The following is a 19,780-nucleotide window of genomic DNA, read 5'->3' as shown; positions in this document are numbered from 1 at the left end:
TGCCCTACATGCATTAGTTGGTGTATTTCTCTGGACTTGTAGGATTTTCCGACAGAATTCTGCATGTAGGGCTTCAGTTGGATGGTTGTCCCACATTTTAAAATCCAGTTTATTGAGTGGCCCCCAAACCTCACTTCCATAAAGTGCTATTGGTAGGATTACACTGTCAAATATTTTAGTCCAAATTTTAATTGGGATGTTGATTTTGAGTAATTTCATTTTTATTGCATACATTGCTCTGCGGGCTTTTTCTTTGAGTGCATTCACTGCCATATTAAAGTTTCCCGATGCAGATATGGTCAGACCAAGGTAGGTGTCATTTTTTGTGTGTTCAATTAAGGTGTTGTTCAGGGTGAATTTACATTTGTGTTTCTGACATCTTGTTTTTTTTTGGAAAATCATGATTTTTGTTTTTTGGAAATTTACTGCCAGGGCCCAATTATTGCAATATTGCTCCAGAATATTAATGTTTTGTTGAAGACCTTCTTTGGTTGGTGATAGAAGTACCAAGTCATCAGCATATAGCAGGTATTTCACCTCTGTGTCAAATAGTGTGAGTCCCGGGGCTGGAGATTGGTCCAACATGTCTGCTAATTCATTGATATAAATGTTGAAAAGATTTGGACTCAAATTGCAGCCTTGTCTCACACCTCGACATTGTGAAAAAAATTATGTTCTTTGGTTTTTGATTTTTATTGCACACTTGTTTTCTGTGTACATACATTTTATTAAGTCATACACCTTACCACCAAGCCCACTTTGTAGAATTTTTAGAATAGCCCTTCGTGCCAAATCGAATCAAATGTTTTTTTAAAGTCAATAAAGCAAGCAAAGATTTTGCCCTCTTTTTTTTGGTGGACGTGTTTATTAATTGTGTGTAAGGTGTAAGTGTGTGTAAGGTGTATATATGGTCAGTAGTGCGATGGTTAGGAAGAAAGCCAATTTGACATTTACTTATTACATTTTTTTCTTGAAGAAAGGTTAGAATTCTTGAATTCAAAAAGCTACAGAAAATCTTTCCCAAGTTACTGTTGACGCAAATTCCCCTGTAATTATTGGGGTCTGATTTGTCTCCACTTTTGTGGATAGGGGAGATGAGCCCCTGGTTCCAGACATCAGGGAAGCAGTCAGAAGTTAAAACCATGTTGAACAATTTAAGCACAGCATTTTGCAACTCAGGTGTGCTGTTTTTCAGCATTTCATTTCTGATGTTGTCTAGACCACAAGCCTTTTTTGATTTAATAGATTTTAGCTTTTCATTTAGTTCTTGTTGGGTTATTGGGTAATCTAATGGATTTTGGTTGTTTGTTAAAATTTTCTTTAATTTCTAATTGGTTCTGTTGTAAGTCTTTTTGTTGGATGTTTTTGTATAGATTATCAAAATAAGTTTTCCAAATTCCTACATCTTGTATGACCAATTCTTGTGGCTTTGTTGTGCTTAAATTGTTGTGCTTAAATTGTTCCACATGTCCCAGAACTGATTTTGGTCAATTGCGTTTTCAATTTCATCAAGTGTCTTGTTGGTATAATTCAATTTCTTGCATTTCAGTGTTTGTTTATTTTGCATTTACATTTAAGTCATTTAGCAGACGCTCTTATCCAGAGCGACTTACAAATTGGTGCATTCACCTTATGACTTCGTTTACAGTGTTTCAGAGTTTCAAAGTATTCATATCGTAGCTCGGGGTTGTTTTGCTGCTTATGTTTGTCGTTTGCCATTTGTCTTAGGTGTTTTCTAATTGTTTTACATTCATTATCAAACCATTTGTCAGAAACATTTAGATTTTTGCTTCTGATGTTGCATTGCTTGGGTTTTCTCAAATTTGCTTTCAATGCTGCTTTTTGGAATATGCAGTTGATGTTTTGGGTAGCTGTCTGACACCATCTTTATTGTTTTGGTACTGTGAGATACTGAAAAACTGTATAGAGTTCATCATTTCATTTGAGTTCAATGTTTTAATGAATGTCTCTGCACTGTGTGGAGCCCGTCTGTATGATTGGTTTATGTTGTAAAGTTTATTGGGCTGTTTTTTTGAATGAATATTGCTGGTTAATTTCTTCAGAAACACGTTGATCTGACTGTGATCTGACAATGGTGTCTGTGGTCTGACAGTGAATGCACTAATGGAGGAGGGGTCAATGTCAGTGATGGCATAATCGACTACACTTGTCCCAAGAGCTGAGCAGTAAGTAAACTGACCTAAAGAGTCCCCTCTGATTCTACCATTAAGCATGTACAGGCCTAAGGCTCGACAGAGATGTACTAACTCTTTTCCATTTTTGTTCAGTATTTGGTCAGGACTGTTTCTATTATTTATAATAGGGCTACTGTACAAGGAGAGGTGTCCAAATATGTGGTGGTTACCCCTTTCTCTCTCTTTATCTCTCCCCCTAGCTCTATTTCTCTCTCTTCCTCTCTCCCCCTAGCTCTATTTCTCTCTCTTCCTCTCTCCCCCTAGCTCTATTTCTCTCTCTTCCTCTCTCCCACTAGCTCTCTCTTCCTCTCTCCCACTAGCTCTCTCTTTCTTTCTTTCTTTCTCTCTCCCTAGCTCTCTTTCTCTCTCTTTGTCTCCCCCCCTAGCTCCTTCTCTCTTCCTCTATCCCCCTAGCTCTCTCTTTCTCTTTCTCTCTCCCTAGCTCTCTCTTTCTCTCTTTCTCTCTCCCTAGCTCTCTTTCTCTCTCTCTTCCTTTCTCCCCTAGCTCCCTGTCTCTTCCTCTCTCTCTCTGTCTCTTCCGTTCTCACCCCCCAAGCTCTATCATTCTCTCCCCTAGGTCTATATCTCTCTTACTCTTTCTCTCTCTTCCCCTTTCCCCTAGCTTTTTCTCTCTTCCTCTCTCCCCCTAGCTCTCGTTCTCTCTTCCTCTCTCCCCCTAGCTCTATATCTCTCTTACTCTTTCTCTCTCTTCCCCTCTCCCTAGCTTTTCTCTCTTCCTCTCTCCCCCTAGCTCTCGTTCTCTCTTCCTCTCTCCCCTAGCTCTATATCTCTCTTACTCTTTCTCTCTCTTCCCCTCTCCCCCTAGCTTTTCTCTCTTCCTCTCTCCCCCTAGCTCTCGTTCTCTCTTCCTCTCTCCCCCTAGCTCTTTCTCTCTCTTACTCTTTCTCTCTCATACTCTCTCTCTTTCTCTCTCCCCTAGCTCTTTCTTTCTCTTTCTCTCTCCCCCTAGCTCTCTTTCTTTCTCTCGTTCTCTCTCCCCCAAGCTCTCTCTCTTTCTCTCTCCCCCTAGCTCTTTCTTTCTCTCTCTTTCTCTCTCCCCTAGCTCTTTCTTTCTCTCTCTTTCTCTCTTTCTCTCTCCCCTAGCTCTCTTTCTCTCCCCTAGCTCTCTCTCTTTCTCTCTCCCCTAGCTCTCTCTCTTTCTCTCTCCCCTAGCTCTCTCTCTCTTTCTCTCTCCCCCTAGCTCTCTCTCTTTCTCTCTCCCCCTAGCTCTCTTTCTCCCTCTTCCTCTCTCCCTCCCTAGCTCTCTTTCTCTCTCTCTTCCTCTCTCCCCTAGCTCTCTCTCTTCCTCTCTCTCTCTCTGTCTCTTCCGTTCTCTCCCCCCTAGCTCTCTCATTCTCTCCCCTAGCTCTCTTTCTCTCTTTTCATCTCTCCCCTAGCTCTATATCTCTCTCTTACTCTCTTTCTCTCTCTTCCCCTCTCCCCCTAGCTCCTTCTCTCTCTTCCTCTATCCCTAGCTAGCTCTCTCTTTCTCTCTCCCCTAGCTCTCTTTCTCTCTCCCCCTAGCTCTCACTTTCGGTCTCTCCCTAGCTCTCTCTCCCCTAGCTCTCTCCCCCTCTCTCCCCTAGCTCTCTCTCCCCTAGCTCTCTCTCCCCCTAGCTCTCTCTCCCCTAGCTCTCTCTCCCCCTAGCTCTCTCTCCCCTAGCTCTCTCTCCCTCTCTCTCCCCCTAGCTCTCCCCCCTCTCTCCCTAGCTCTCTCTCTCCCCTAGCTCTCTCTTTCTCTCTCTCCCCCTAGCTCTCTCTTTCTCTCTCCCTAGCTCTCTCTTCTAGCTCTCCCCCTAGCTCTCTTTCTCTCTCCCCCTAGCTCTCTCTTTCTCTCCCCCTAGCTCTCTCTTTCTCTCTCCCCTAGCTCTCTCTTCTCTCTCCCCCTAGCTCTCTCTTTCTCTCTCCCCTAGCTCTCTTTCTCTCTCCCCTAGCTCTCTTTCTCTCTCCCCCTAGCTCTCTTTCTCTCTCCTCCCTAGCTCTCTTTTTCTCCTCCTAGCTCTCTTTTTCTCCTCCTAGCTCTCTCTCCTCCCCTAGCTCACTCTCTCTCTCCCCCTAGCTCTCTCTCTCTCCCCCTAGCTCACTCTCTCTCCCCCTAGCTCCCTAGCTCTCTCTCCCCTAGCTCACTCTCTCTCCCCTAGCTCACTCTCTCTCCCCTAGCTCACTCTCTCTCCCCTAGCTCACTCTCTCCTCCCCCTAGCTCACTCTCTCTCCCCTAGCTCTCCCTTCATCAGAAGGTGTTAATGGGATATAATCCTCAGGTCATCCTTCCGGGAATAGAGTAGAGCTTTCTCACCCTCCTTTCCCCCATTTCCCCCTCCTTCCCTCACTCTCAAAAGAAAAGAGTGTTTGAACGATGGCAATCCCCTTTGAATGTGGCACCTGCGGCAGGAGATATAGTCAGGTGGGATCATTTGCCAGCTAGGAATAGGTTTTCATGTGTCTTAATCTGGGAGATCGTGCTCAGCTATAGCTTTCTGTTTTTCTCCCTGCGTTTCCCATCTCCAGTCTCTCCCTCGCGCTCTCTCTCTCTACCTCCCTCGCTCTCTCCCTCCCTCGCTCTCTCCTCCCTCCCTCGCGCTCTCTCTCGCTCCCTCCCTCGCGCTCTCTCTCGCTCTCCTCCTCGCTCTCTCGCTCCTCCCTCGCGCTCTCGCTCCTCCCTCGCGCTCTCTCTCCCTCCTCTCCTCCCTCCTCTCTCTCTCTCTCCTCCTCCTCGTGCTCTCTCTCCTCCTCGCGCTCTCTCTCCTCCTCCGCTCCCGCTCTCTCCTCCCTCGCTCTCTCTCGCTCTCCCTCCCTCCTCGGCTCTCTCGCGCTCCCTCCCTCGCGCTCTCTCTCACTCCCTCCCTCGCGCTCTCTCTCTCCTCCCTCGCTCGCTCTCTCCCTCCCTCGCGCTCTCTCTCTCTCCCTCCTCCTCTCTCTCTCTCTCCTCCCTCGCTCTCTCTCCTCCTCCCTCGCTCTCTCTCTCCTCCCTCCTCGCGCTCTCTCCCTCCCTCGCTCTCTCTCTCTCCTCCTCCCCTCGCGCTCTCTCTCTCCTCCCTCCCTCGCTCCCTCCTCTCTCTCCCTCCCTCCCCTCGCTCTCTCTCTCCCTCGCGCTCTCTATTCTCTCTCTCCTCCCTCTCTCTCTCCCTCTCCTCGCGCTCTCTCTCCTCTCTCCCTCCCTCGCGCTCTCTCTGTCCTCCCTCCCTCGCTCTCTCTGTCTCCCTCCCTCGCGCTCTCTCTGTCTCCCTCCCTCGCGCTCTCTCTGTCTCCCTCCCTCGCGCTCTCTCTGTCTCCCTCCCTCCGCTCTCTCTCTGTCTCCCTCCCTCGCGCTCTCTCTGTCTCCCTCCCTCGCGCTCTCTCTGTCTCCCTCCCTCGCGCTCTCTCTGTCTCCCTCCCTCGCGCTCTCTCTGTCTCCCTCCTCGCTCTCTCTGTCTCCCTCCCTCGCGCTCTCTCTGTCTCCCTCCCTCTCGCTCTGTCTCTCTGTCTCCCTCCCTCTCTCGCTCTCTCTGTCTCCCTCCCTCGCGCTCTCTGTCTCCCTCCCTCCTCGGCTCTCTGTCTCCCTCCCTCGCGCTCTCTCTGTCTCCTCCCTCGCGCGGCTCTCTCTGTCTCCTCCCTCGCGCTCTCTCTGTCTCCTCCCTCGCTCTCTCTGTCTCCCTCCCTCTCTCCTCACTCTCTCTGTCTCCCTCCCTCGCTCTCTCTGTCTCCTCCCTCTCGCTCTCTCTGTCCTCCCTCCCTCTCGCTCTCTCTCCTCCCTCGCTCTCTCTCCCTCCTCGCCCTCCTCTCGCTCTCTCTGCGCTCTCTCGCTCTCCTCTCGCGCTCTCTCTCTCTCCCTCGCGCTCTCTCTCCTCCTCTCGCTCTCTCTCCCTCCCTCGCGCTCTCGCTCCTCCCTCGCGCTCTCTCGCTCCCTCCCTCTCGCTCACTCCTCGCTCTCGCTCCCTCCCGCGCTCTCTCACTCCCTCGCGCTCTCGCTCGCTCCCTCCCTCGCTCTCTCGCTCCTCCCGCGCTCGCTCACTCCCTCCCTCGCGCTCTCTCGCTCCTCCCTCGCGCTCGCTCCTCCCTCGCGCTCGCTTGCTCCTCGCGCTCTCTTGCTCCTCCCCTCGCTCGCTCACTCCCCCTCGCGCTCTCTTGCTCCCTCCCTCTCTCTCTCTGCTCTCCTCCCTCTCGCTCTCTGCTCCCTCCCCTCGCGCTCTCTCCCTCCCTCGCGCTCTCCCTCCCTCCCTCCTCCTCTCTCTCTCTCCTCCCTCCCTCCTCGCGCTCCTCTCTCTCCCTCCCTCGCGCTCTCTCTCCCTCCCTCTCGCTCTCTCCCTCCCTCCTCGCGCTCTCTCTCCCTCCCTCGCGCTCTCTCTCCCTCCCTCGCGCTCTCTCCTCTCTCCCTCTCCCTCCTCGCTCTCTCTCTCCCTCCCTCGCGCTCTCTCTCCCTCCCTCGCGCTCTCTCCTCCCTCGCGCTCGCTCTCTCCCTCGCGCTCTCTCCCTCGCTCTCTCTCTCTCTCCTCCCTCTCTCTCTCCTCCTCGCGCTCTCTCTCCTCCCTCGCTCTCTCGCTCTCCTCCTCGCTCTCTCTCCTCCCTCGCGCTCTCTCTCCTCCCTCCCTCGCTCTCTTGCTCCCTCCCTCGCTCTCTTCCTCGCTCCCTCCCTCGCTCGCTCTCTCCTGCTCCCCTCCTCGCGCTCTCTTCTCCTCCCTCGCGCTCTCTCTGCTCCCTCTCCCTCCCTCGCGCTCTCTTCTCCTCCTCGCGCTCTTCTCCCTCCTGCTCCCTCCCTCTCTCTCTCTCCCTCCCCTCCTCTCGCGCTCTTCTCCTCCCCTCTCTCTCTCTCCCTCTCGCTCTCTCCTCGCGCTCTCGCCTCCCCTCGCGCTCTCTTCTCTCCCTCCCTCGCGCTCTCTCTCTCCCTCCCTTGCGCTCTCTCCCTCCTCCCACGCTCTCTCTCCTCCCTCTCGCTCTCTCGCTCTCTCTCCCTCGCTCTCGCTCCCTCCCTCGCGCTCTCTCTCCCTCCCGCGCGCTCTCTCTCCTCCCTCGCGCTCTCTCTCCTCCCTCGCGCTCTCTCTCCTCCCCTCGCGCTCTCTCCTCCCTCCCTCGCGCTCTCTCCCTCCCTCGCGCTCTCTCTCCCTCCTCCCTCGCGCTCTCTCTCCCTCCCTCGCGCTCTCTCTCTCTCCCTCCCTCGCGCTCTCTCCTCCTCCGCGCTCTCTCTCCTCCCTCCCTCGCTCTCTCCCTCCGCTCTCTCTCCCTCCCTCGCGCTCTCTCTCCCTCCCTCGCTCTCTCTCCTCCCTCGCGCTCTCCTCTCCCCCCTCTCGCTCTCTGCTCCCTCCTCGCGCTCTCTCTCTCCCTCCCTCGCGCTCTCTCTCCCTCCCTCGCGCTCTCTCTGCTCCCTCCCTCGCGCTCTCTCCCTCCTCGCGCTCTCTCTCCCTCCCTCGCGCTCTCTCCCTCTCCTCTCCCTCTCGCGCTCTCTTCTCCTCCCTCTCGCTCTCCCTCTCTCCTCCCTCTCGCTCTCTCTCCCTCTCCTCTCGCTCGCGCTCTCTCCCTCCCTCCCTCGCTCTCTCCTCCCTCGCTCTCGCTCTCCTCCCTCGCTCTCGCTCTCCTCCTCGCGCTCTCGCTCTCCTCCCTCGCTCTCTCGCTCTCCTCCCTCGCGCTCTCTCTCCCTCCCTCGCTCTCTCTCTCCTCCCTCGCGCTCTCTCTCCTCCCTCGCGCTCTCTCCCTCCCTCGCGCTCTCTCTCCTCCCCCGCGCTCTCTCTCCCTCCCTCGCGCTCTCTCCTCCCTCGCGCTCTCTCTCCCTCCCCTCGCTCTCTCTCCCTCCCTCGCGCTCTCTCCCCTCGCTCCTCTCCCCTCCCTCCTCTCGCGCTCTCTCTCCCTCCCCTCGCTCTCTCTCTCCCTCCCTCGCGCTCTCTCTCCCTCCCTCGCTCTCTCTCCCTCCCCCTCGCGCTCTCTCTCTCCCTCCCTCGCGCTCTCTCCCTCCCTCGCTCTCTCTCCCTCCCTCGCTCTCTCTCCCTCCTCGCGCTCTCTCTCCTCCCTCGTGCTCTCTCTCCCGCTCCCTCTCGCTCTCCCTCTCGCTCTCCCTCTCGCGCTCCCTCTCTCTCTCCCTCGCGCGCTCCCTCTCTCTCTCCCTCGCGCGCTCCCTCTCTCTCTCCCTCGCGCGCTCCCTCTCTCTCTCCCTCGCGCGCTCCCCCTCTTTCTCTCCCTCGCTCCCTCTCTCTCTCCCTCGCACGCTCCCTCTCTCTCTCCCTCGCGCGCTCTCTCTCTCTCCCTCGCGCGCTCTCTCTCTCTCCCTCGCGCGCTCTCTCTCTCTCCCTCGCGCGCTCTCTCTCTCTCCCTCGCGCGCTCTCTCTCTCTCCCTCGTGCGCTCTCTCTCTCTCCCTCGTGCGCTCTCTCTCTCTCCCTCACTGTTTCTGTTTTGGCGGTAATGCTTTACAGATAGCGGCAGAAGGGGTGCTCGATGCCATCATGGCCCTAATGGAAGTTAGGCTGTCACGAGATAACACTCCCCTCTTTCTCTCGCTTTTCAGTTTGGTGTTTTTCGAGGCGTGTCGGAATGATGGGGGGATGTGATAACGTTAGGGGAAGAGGGATGAACGAAAGGAATAGGGGAGATTATGTTTTAAATAACTATGTTGCCTCTCAATCACGCCTTGTCTGTATGGGTAATTTTGTAGCTTTGCTGCTCAATTGTGATTGGATGGAAAGACGGTGTGGCATGTGATTGGCATGGAGAGAAGCCATTCAGAGCCCAACGTAGGGTGAACAGGTTAAGAATTTGGCATGTAAACCACATAAAGGTAACACACATAACCATGCCATTGACATTGTTGGTTTGGGTTGTTGGTTTTGGTCTTTTTGGACAGTGCCGCAGCGGTCTAAGGCACTACATCTCAGTGCTCGAAGCATCACTACAGACCCTGGTTCGATCATGGGCTGTATCACAACCGGGATCCCAGGCTGTATCTCTCTCTTTCTTTCTCTCTCTCTCTCTTTCTTTCTGCTCTCTTTCTTTCTGCTCTCTTTCTCTCTCTTTCTCTCTCTTTCTCTCTCTTTCTCTCTCTTTTCTCTCTCTTTCTCTCTCTCTTTCTCTCTCCTCTTTCTATCTTCTCCCTCTTTCTCTCCTTCTTTCTTTCTTTACTCTATTTCTTTCTCGGTCTTTCTTTCCTTCTCTCTCTCTTCTCTCTCTCTCTCTTCTCTCTTACCTCCTACTCTCTTTCTTTCTCTCTCTTTCTTTCTCTCTCTTTATGTCGCTCTTTCTTTCTCTCTCTTACTTTCTCTTACTCTCTTACTCTCTCTCTTACTCTCTCTCTCTCTTTCTTTCTCTCTCTTTAGCTCGCTCTTTCTTTCTCTCTCTCTTACTCACTCTATTTTTCTCTCTCTCTTTCTCTCTTTTCTCCTTTCTTTCCCCTCTCTCTCTTTCTTTCTCTCTTTCTTTACTCTTTCCTCTCTCTTTCTTTCTCTCTTTCTTTACTCTTTCCTCTCTCTTTCTTTCTCTCTTTCTTTACTCGCTCTCTGATAATGGATATGCCAGGCAGGGGAGAGAGGCGAGGCTTGTTGTGCCTCAGTCTTCAAAAAGTCAATTTACAAAAGTGACAGAGTAATTTACCATGGAGCTGTGTATCTCCTCCAGCAGTTAATTACCAGGGCCCGTGGTCTGTCTGGCTGCTTCCATCTCTCTCTATCACACCTGGGTCCAAATTCTATTTGAAATATTTCAGATACTTTTTGTTGTTGTTGTTTTGTTTACTTTAGGCTGCCTGGAGTGCCGCGTTGCTGGGCTTTGTCATTTTTTGACTTTTTTAAATTTGTATTGCTTCCATTATGCCAGTTAAGCTCATCGACCACAGATAAAGTATTGAAATGATTTGGAATAGTATTTGAAACCAGATCTGGAGAGGAGAGGCTAGTGGGAAGGTAGGACTGGACCCGGGGCTTGGTTGGACCCAGGGTATGAAGAGGGGGATGAATACCGGAGATAAAGGTTTTGATTAGACAAGCTTAGAATTGGAATGGAATGGGCCTCTGTTGATGCGATTGGAGATGAGAGGATAGCTATCTTTCTCTCTGTCTCGCTCTCTCTCTCTTCGCCCCCCCTACTCTACATGGCCTTGGACAATTTCTACCGAGTGAGCTGAACATGCATCGGCACCCATCTAAATGATGTCATGCTGTTGTTGTCTACTAGGATAAGCATATAGAGAATGTGTACAGTGCAGTAGCGATCTCACTAGTTCGTTCACATCTCAATTACTGACTACTTCCTGCTGACCTCTTGCCAGGTCCCCCTCGAAAAACCTCAAGGGTCTTTTCCTGCTTTAATAAAGGTAAATGTAAAAAAATGTAATACAAAGTTGGGGAGGAATGGCCTGTTTAAGGAATGGCCTGTTCATTCCAATTCCCCATTCTTTCCAATTTATCCCAGGTAGTACATAGAGTACTAGGGCATGTCAAGGACACCAACTCTGCAGTATGTGTAGCCACTCGGGGCAACTTCAAGAAGCAGTCTCTATAGAAGGCCCAAGTGTTGCTAGTGGAAGTGCACAGAAGGTTTGAAGGAAGCGGGCCCTAAGCGGTAGTGTAATGGGAAGAGACCGGGGCTCTGGACTGGAGAAAGGGCGCTCTCGGTCAAAGTTGGTCTTTGGTCGGACGTGACCGCATTGGGACCACTGAAGAGGAGGGGGGGAATATGTTAGGAAGGGAGGAATGGTGAAGGCACAGATGGAGAGAATAAAGAGCGAGTGGTAGAAAGGGAGGGAGCTGAAAGGGCCACAGAGGTTGAGAAACGAGCCGAGAGGAAAGAGGATAGCAATCACCATGGAGAATATGATAATGCTGGTTTCATGGGCCCATCCATCGGGAGGTGTATCCATTGCCTCCTCTCCATGTCCTACAGATGGATATATATTGAGCGAACACAGGTCAGTTTCAAAGGGTATGACGTGTCCCCCCCCCCCCAGCACTGTTTGTCTCCCCTTCTTATCACCAATCAGTCAACGTATCAAACAGACCCCCAGTCATCGATCCGTCTAAGCCCTTACAAGCCAGTCAATAAGGACGCTAGCCTGGTTTTGATAGTCCTGCAGCCGGCTAGCTTAGCAACACAAACCACCGCTGCACTGATTCCCCATATATCCCCAATGGAAGCCTATGCCCTATTGCTGGGCTAAGTCGCTAGGCTACAATACACGCTCATGACTCCTCTATAATACATTCCCTCCCGTCCGTTTTGATTTCCGATGCCATTCCCGGGCCGTATCGATTTCTGCAGCGCGGGTTCCATGTGAGCACAGATTAAACCGCGCGGCTGATGGAGGATGATAGACGTTTATTGAAATGGGGCGCTGCACTAATGCTAGGGAGAGTCGCGCAGAGTGTGGGGGTGGAGGCTGACGCTCTGATGACAGGGAATAACTGTAGCGCCGTACTCAATCTCATCATAACCTGCTGGGAGTCAGCTGGCTACGTGACAGATGAGTTCTGACAGGCAAGCTGAGCTGATCCAGTGCTGCAGTCACCCCCCCACCCCCCTTCATCCTACCTCCACCCCTGTCCTCTGGTCCTCTAGCTTCAAGATTTTCTTATAACCCTGCACTGACACAACTCATTTTCTATTCAGCGTTTAAGCCTGTGATTGATTGGAAATGGGTATGTAGCTGGGCTAAAGCAACCCCCCCCCCCGAGATCCATGATCGAATAACAAGGGACTAGATAATCCACACCAGGGGAAGATCCGCCCATCTGTGGTAGAAGTCTGTGGTGTCCCTCAGTTTATTTCTGGAGGGTCCTCCATGGCCCCTACCGCCATTTTTTATTTATTTTTTTAAATCACTTGAGTTTATGGTAAATGAACGCGTCTATTGAAAGCTTTACGGGGGCCTTTGAGCCATCGGGCGGCCGTCACAAAGCCTGTTAGCACTGCGTTTTAACAGAAGGTGAAGGCATGTACGGGTACTGAAATATCAGATTGGAGAACAAGGGGTGGAAACTTTATAGCCGGAGATCTGTCGTCGTCTATAAATAGCTGAGCATGACAAAAGGAAGGAGACGGAAAGTGGGATTGAGTTCCAGCTTTGGTTTCAAATTGTAAATAAGGAAGCAAGATGGCGGTAGTTTGAGGTCATTCACGCGACGAATGTAGAAGGGCCTACGGGAATGCTCTTTTATTACCAGAGGCCGACGCACACACACTCACAAACTCCTCGCCACTCGTTAAAACAGAGGATTGCACATGCAAGAGGGGTCTTATATCATCGAGCCGATCCGCAGCGAGATGTCTCTTCCTTTTTCTAACATTCTTCAGCACCACTTCATTTCTCTCTGCGTCCCGTCCGGGCAGCTGGCCAACTGCTCACTGGATGCTTCTAGGAACCGAAGATAACTGTCCTTCAGGCTAGAATATACGGCACATATACACTAAGTTTGGCATTCACTTAGAAATGTCCTTGTTTTTTAAAGAAAAGCACCTTTTTTGTCCATTTTAAATTGGCATCAATTTGATCAGAAATACAGTGTAGACATTGTTAAGGTTGTAAATGACTATTGTAGCTGGGAAGTTGCTGTGGAATATCTACATAGGCGTACAGAGGCCCATTATCGGCAATCATCACTGCTGTGTTCCAATGGCACGTTGTGTTAGCTAATCCAAGTTTATCATTTTAAAAGGCTGATTGATCATTAGAAAAACCCTTTTGCAATTATGTCAGCACAGCTGAAAACTGTTGTCCTGATTTTAAATAAAGTAATACAACTGTCCCTATTTAGTCTAGTTCAGTATCTGGAGCATCAGCATTTGTGGGTTCGATTACAGGCTCAAAATGGCCAGAAACAAAGCAGTTTCTTCCGAAACTCGTCAGTCTATTCTTGTTCTGAGAAATGAAGGCTATTCCATGCGAGACATTGCAAAGAAACTGAAGGTCTCGTACAACGCTGTGTAGTACTCCCTTCACAGAACAGCGCAAACTGGCTCTAACCAGAGTCGCCTCTTCAATGTTGACGTTGAGACTGGCGTTTTGCAGGTACTATTTAATGAAGCTGCCAGTTGAGGACTTGTGAGGCGTCTGTTTCTCAAACTAGACACGAATGTACTTGTCCTCTAATGTGGTTTAAGTGTGTTTTTGCTTGCGCATGTTTGCGTTTGACAGTGCTGCTCCCACCCAATGGTAGTAAATGTTACATGTTGTAGAGGAAACAGTAGGATTCAGCCCTATGAGGGTATCTGACTCTTATGTACAGTCATTTAGCAGACGCTCTTAACCAGAGCGGCTTTTATTTATTTTATTGCACTTAACCCTAATTGCTCCTGTAGGTTAAATAAAGGTTAAGTGCCTTGCTCATGAGGCACGTCGGCAGATTTTTCACCTAGTCGGCCCGGGGAATCGAACTAGCAGCCTTTTGGTTACTGACCCAACTCTCTTTAACCGCTAGGCCACCTGACGGCTCCCACCAAGTCACCACCTCTCCACAGGAATGGCACACACACACACACACACACACACACACACACACACACACACACACACACACACACACACACACACACACACACACACACACACACACACACACACACACACACACACACACACACACACACACACACACACACACACACACACACACACACACACACACAGGATCACATAGATACTGTTCATGTGAACCCCCCCCCCCCCCACTCCCATGACCATCTCCTGACACACATACTTGACCAGGCCCATCTCCTTACCCCTCAGCCTGATGAAGTCCCTACCATATGTCCCATTTCTAGCTTCCTCCCTCTCCTCATCCTCATCCCCTCTCCTCATCCACCTCTCCCCCTCTCTTGTTGTAAAGTGAGCCTCCACTTGGCTCGCCTCCAGCTGGCCTGTGTGTGTGTGTGTGTGTGTGTGTGTGTGTGTGTGTGTGTGTGTGTGTGTGTGTGTGTGTGTGTGTGTGTGTGTGTGTGTGTGTGTGTGTGTGTGTGTGTGTGTGTGTGTGTGTGTGTGTGTGTGTGTGTGTGTTTGAGAGACGGCGACAGAGGATGTGTCGCTGATTGCCCAGGTGTCTCCATGCCTGTGTGATCCCCTCACCCTGCTCCAATGACGACCCCTGGGGGCGAGGTGTTCAGTGGTCTTACTTACCGTTTTAGAGGGATCCATTTCCCACCACATGATTTTAAGGGGAGCCTGCAGTAGAAACAGAGTACCCAGCCATCATATCAGACACACACACACACGGGGGAGGGGGAGGGGATCCTCTATTGCTAGACATCTGTCATCAGCCTACTCTAGAGTAGAGGGTTAACTTACAGGCTGATCCTGTGGAACATGCATCAGCAGGCTGTTACCTCTAATCGCTGTGAAGTAGTTCCACACACGCGCATGCGCACAGTCACATTTGCACACACCCCATACTGTCGCTCGCTGTTACACAGTCCTGCACATACACGCTTGCTTTTACACCCGGGTGGTGTGTGTGTGTGTGTGTGTGTGTGTGTGTGTGTGTGTGTGTGTGTGTGTGTGTGTGTGTGTGTGTGTGTGTGTGTGTGTGTGTGTGTGTGTGTGTGTGTGTGTGTGTGTGTGTGTGTGTGTGTGTGTGTGTGTGTGTGTGTGTCATCCTACTAGCATGGTGTGCACATAATTTCTTTAATCTGGTTTGGAATGCTAACAGCATTCTCTCTCGCTCTCATTTCCCCCTCTCTTTTTCTGTCTCTGTCTCTGTAGGTGAGCAGGGTACCAGTGGAGAGCTGTGAGCAGTACACCACCTGTGGCCAGTGTCTGGGCTCCAAAGACCCCCACTGTGGCTGGTGTGTCCTTCACAATGTGTAAGTTCACACCCGAGGATGAGTGTACCCAACGGTTGAGCAAAGTCATCATCTCCTTCAGCGTTTGTGAATTGGACAGGGCAAAAACAAAATCTCAAGATAGAATTTAGAAATGTCGACGTTACTCGACGGCTTCTCTGGAACCAGGTGCTCGTCGGGGTAAAGCATTATCCCAGAATTGAAAAGGTGACTGCATCTCCTTAAATAAGGTGACGTTTGTTATTGCTGTCTTTCTTTGGGAGATGCCATCACCTTTTAGTTAAAAAAAAAATCCTGTCGCTTTCACCTATTTCCAGATACGATGCTTTTTGAGTGCAAGAGTTTTGAGGCAAGTAGGCTACATTCGTGAGTATCGGGACTCGGGCTCTGTGTTAGCCTTATGCTAGTTCCGTTAGCATGAAAGCTTTTTTTTTAGTTGTTGCCAGAATACCATAGACTCTTCCATCGTCAATATGATCTGGAGATAAATGAATCGACCTGTTAGTAGCAGAAAACATTGCAGAGAGTGCCGGCAGTCACCACAGCAGCAGTAAAATTCCATGTGACCCAGTTGAGTCGCGGTTAATCCCATCTAATGCACCCCTGGTAGTACACAACTTGCTAAATGACCGGCAGGTCACTAACGGCCTGATACTCTGTCCCCTCTAACCAACTCTGACATCAGCGCAAATGCAATGGGGAAAACCACATCAAACACGCATCGTCGAAAACAAGTATCGCACTTTTAGGAGTCACCTCGCTGTGACCGATCAATTTGAAGCAGAGAAGTTCAACAACCGGAATGGGGAAACGTGGTCGTTTTGTCAACGTTGCTTTTGAAGCCGAACACAACGGCTCTTGCTAAGGTGATGATTCATTCAAAACACCCATATGCATATTAGAGCTGATGCATAAGCAAAAACAACCAAATTAAAATAATGATTAAAGACTTTATACAACACACAGCCCTACTCCATATTACGCAAGACAGGAAAGCATTAAAATAAATATACTGATTTTTAAGGTATCTTACACAGTTGGTCTAGCTTACACTCAGTGTCCGACCTCACTTACGCTCTTGTGGCTGAATGGAAGCAAGTCCCCGCAGCAATGTTCCAACAGCTAGTGGAAAGCCCTCACAGAAGAGAGGAGGCTGTTATAGCAGCAAACTATACTGTATTATATTAATATGGAGTTTTGCTGCTATAACAGCCTCCTCTTTTCAGGGAAGGCTTTCCCACTAGGTGTTGGAACATTGCTGTGGGGACTTGCTTCCATTCAGCCGCAAGAGCGTAAGTGAGGTCGGACACTGATGTAGGGCGATTAGGCCTGGCTTCGCAGTCGGTGTTCCAATTTATCTCAAAGATTTTCGACAGGGTTGAGGTCAGGACTCTGTGCAGGCCAGTCAAGTTCTTCCACACCGATCTCGACAAACCATTTCTGTATGGACCTCGCTTTGTGCACAGGGGGCATTGTCATGTTAAAACAGGAAAAGACCTTCCCCAAACTGAAGCCACTGTGCCTCCATCTTGGCACTCTACTACATGCGTTATTCCATACTTGTAATTTATATTAAGTAAGCTAAACATTAAACTTTTGTATATTTTTATATAAAATCAAATCTTAAAGTACTTACTAATGTTGCTGTCCCCACAACAAAAATACTTATACATACAATTTTGTCCTTAAAACATTTGAAAAGAAATACTGTAGAATTCCATTCATTCCTATGGAGGACTGTTTCTCCTGGGGAGTGCCAATATGGCCGACCGGTGGCTTCAAAGCCCCCCAATGGCCAATACATAGCATCGGCAATCCAGGGTTTCTATACGTCATTGTTGCGTGTGTGCTTTCGTGCATGTTAGGAAAGCATCGTCGGTGTGCGACTTCTCATCACACGCAAAAGCTATGTAAGATACACCTGGTGTCACAGTGTGTTTTTCTCTCTCTCTCTCTTTCTCCTGCTGGCTAACATGACTTCAGGGTGTGTGTTTATGGGATGTGTGTGTGCTGGTTTGTGTGCGTTTGTGAACGTGTACAATTTGGACTCATTGAAAGGTGAAGTCCTCACGCAGCACTGTGTCTCCAGTGTTGGCAAAACACCAGTTCTTGCTGTTCGCTCCCTTAATTAATGCTTCCACCCGAGCAACAACAACAACGACTCGTCACTCCATCTGACCGGCAGGTGTGCGTGCGTGTCTTTTGCATGAGCACGCGCGCACGTGTGTGTGTGTGTGCGCATTTTCATGAGGGGGGGTGATTCTAATTTTAATTGAAGACGCGAACGAGGCCAGCAAAGGCGACGGAAATGCAAATCAAGATCAACTCGAGACGCTGCTGACCTCCAGTCACGAAGCTGTTGACCTTCCCCACCCTCGACCGAAACAGAGCACGCCGCTCATTTCCCATTCGATGGCATCCCTCGATCTATTTTTAGCCCACAGAATGGCATGTATTTACGTTCTGTGTTTTTGACCCTGCGGCATTAGCTTAATAGAGTAAAACGTCTCTGGGTCGTTGGCCGTGCGACGCTCGACGTGGTAGGAGAGCGGCCCTCGCAGCAACGCTAGAGTTAGGTTAACAGACACACACGAGCTAAAAGCTTATATGCTAGCACAGACACAGACACAGACACACAGACACAGACACAGACACAGACACAGACAGACAGACACACACACACTTACTTGCTCTCTCCTCATTCTCACCCCTCTCAAGAAGGGGGTTGAGAGAAGGCAGGTCAATACCTGTTTAACTCCCCAGGGATCTTCCTTTAGGGTTTAATGAGTAGTGTGGTCTGCAAGCAATATCCCCATGACGTGTGCGTGTGTGTGTGTGTGTGTGTGTGTGTGTGTGTGATCCAGTGGGGAGTGGTTGGCAGCCAGGATTCTGCTGAGTGGGAAGGTTGGTAAATCAAGGCTAAGATGAGGCGCTTTGCATTTCTCCCTCCCTTTCTTTAAAAAAAAACAACTTTTTATTGCAGAGCCACCCGAAGTGTCAGTTCAGCGCATTTTCTATTACCACTGAGACGTGTTTTTGTGACTGAGACGGTGGTGTGATAGCTGGTGGTGCAAACTGGAACGTCAGTGCACCGGTGGTCTGGTTTGTTGCAGATGTCTGATCATACGGCCACCGTTTCTGACGTGTGCGTAATGTGGCGTGTCTTCTGTCAACCGCTGTGAACGCCAAATAAACCTGTGTGTGTTATTTCTGACTCCGTCCTCTCCTCCAGGTGTTCCCGTAAGGTCGGGTGTGAGCGTGCAGATGAGCCCCAGCGCTTTGCCTCGGACCAGCGTCAGTGTGTGGAGCTCAGCGTCCAGCCCAAAAACATCTCTGTCACCATGTCCAAAGTGCAGGTGTGTGTGTCTTACGTGTCGGACTCGTGTGAGAATGTTCCCATAAGCCAAGTCTCATCGAAGACCTCAACCTGTTCCCCACACTTACCTTGTGGCCCTCAACCTGTTCCCAGGCTACGTTCCGAACATTTCCACCAGCTCACCACTTAGCACTTAGTCAATGCATGGTACGCTAGTGTGGAATATTGGAACAGAGCCCGTTTAGGTCAGCAGGTCCTCACGTTGACGTGCCGTGTTGCACGTCCCCATGTAAACCAGCCAAATATTTATGGGTACATATATTCTCATTCACCCCTTTTTAGATGTGTGTGTATTAGGTAGTTGGGGAATTGTTAGATTACATGTTTGATATTGCTGCACTGTCGGAACCGGAAGCACAAGCATTTCGCTACACTCGCTCTAACATGTACACGTGACCAATAGCATGTGATTTGATAACCCGTGTTAATAATGCGTGTCTTGCGGGGTGTCGTTCCAATAGCTACGCTAACACTCTAGCACCCACACTTCATTCTCAGCTGTATGCTAAGTGCTAAGCTAGCGTTTTGGAACCGAGCCCATTTAGGTCAGCAGGTCGCCACATTAGCGGTTGTCCGTTATATGGTATATATAACATGGGGGGGGGGGCATATTATATGTCCCCCCCTCCCACTTTAACTGTGTTCTATAATGTATCCCATAATATTTCATTGATTTGTCGCCAGCTGGTGCTGGAGGCGCGTAACGTCCCCGACCTCTCTGCGGGGGTCAACTGCTCCTTCGAGGGCTACGTGGAGACCGAGGGGCGCATCCAGGGGGGTCGCATCTACTGCCTGTCCCCCTCGGCCCGTGACGTCATCCCCATCACCCGCGACAAAGGTGAGTTACTCCGCCTGGTCCCCGGCGCCTCTGGCGTATCCCGATGCCATGGTTTCCCAGAACCTGCAAAAGAAGGGACTGTGGCTCCGATAAGGATGTCGCAGGTTCCTGAAAGTGGTGGCTGGTGAAGGGAGTAATGGGGGAGATGGAAGGAATGGAGCAGTGTCAATGTGTTTAATACCTTTGCACTCCTTTCATTCCAGCCATTACAATGCCCTACCCTTTATTGTCCTACGGTGTTCGTCTCCATGATTTTGCCTTGGAACAGAATTGCACATTTCATGGCTTTATTTGGATAGCTCAGTGTTTCTGTCACTACCCATGTTTGGCCCCGAATTGTTCCCCAAAGCACCAAATAGAACTCTATATTTATCCTCTCCAAAGTGACACTTAAGAGTGTTCAGAAGTGGGTCCCGTTTACCTTGCATTATGCATCGTTATCAGTTCTAGCGTAATCACGCCACAATGACAACACTGTTGCCTGTAACGCCTCTTCAAAAATCCCGAGATGAAGGAGCCGTATATTTAGATTCCCCCAGAAGTGACACGTTTAGACTTAAGTTCCTAAAGCAGATTTCTTATCGGCCATTATGCGTTGTTATCAGCTCTTATGAGATCTAATGGTCCCTGTGATTCTTGGAGCTATT

General features: G+C 50.3%; 1 protein-coding gene across 3 annotated transcripts in view; it reads left to right on the top strand.

Annotated features, from left to right (window-relative positions):
* LOC124003403 (plexin-A1-like) overlaps positions 1 to 19,780 on the top strand; it is a 328,475-nt gene that overhangs the window by 182,266 nt on the left and 126,429 nt on the right. For all 3 annotated transcript variants that reach the window (XM_046311635.1, XM_046311638.1, XM_046311637.1), the window contains exons 5-7: positions 14,840 to 14,940; positions 18,152 to 18,275; positions 18,980 to 19,133. In XM_046311635.1, coding sequence (XP_046167591.1) covers positions 14,840 to 14,940; positions 18,152 to 18,275; positions 18,980 to 19,133 — 379 coding nt within the window. The remainder of the gene's footprint in view (positions 1 to 14,839; positions 14,941 to 18,151; positions 18,276 to 18,979; positions 19,134 to 19,780) is intronic.

The sequence above is a fragment of the Oncorhynchus gorbuscha genome, linkage group LG18 (genome assembly GCF_021184085.1).
Source record: "Oncorhynchus gorbuscha isolate QuinsamMale2020 ecotype Even-year linkage group LG18, OgorEven_v1.0, whole genome shotgun sequence".
Taxonomy (NCBI): domain Eukaryota; kingdom Metazoa; phylum Chordata; class Actinopteri; order Salmoniformes; family Salmonidae; genus Oncorhynchus; species Oncorhynchus gorbuscha.
The sequence above is the reverse complement of the archived record's forward strand: the minus strand, read 5'-3'. Positions and strand labels throughout refer to the sequence as shown.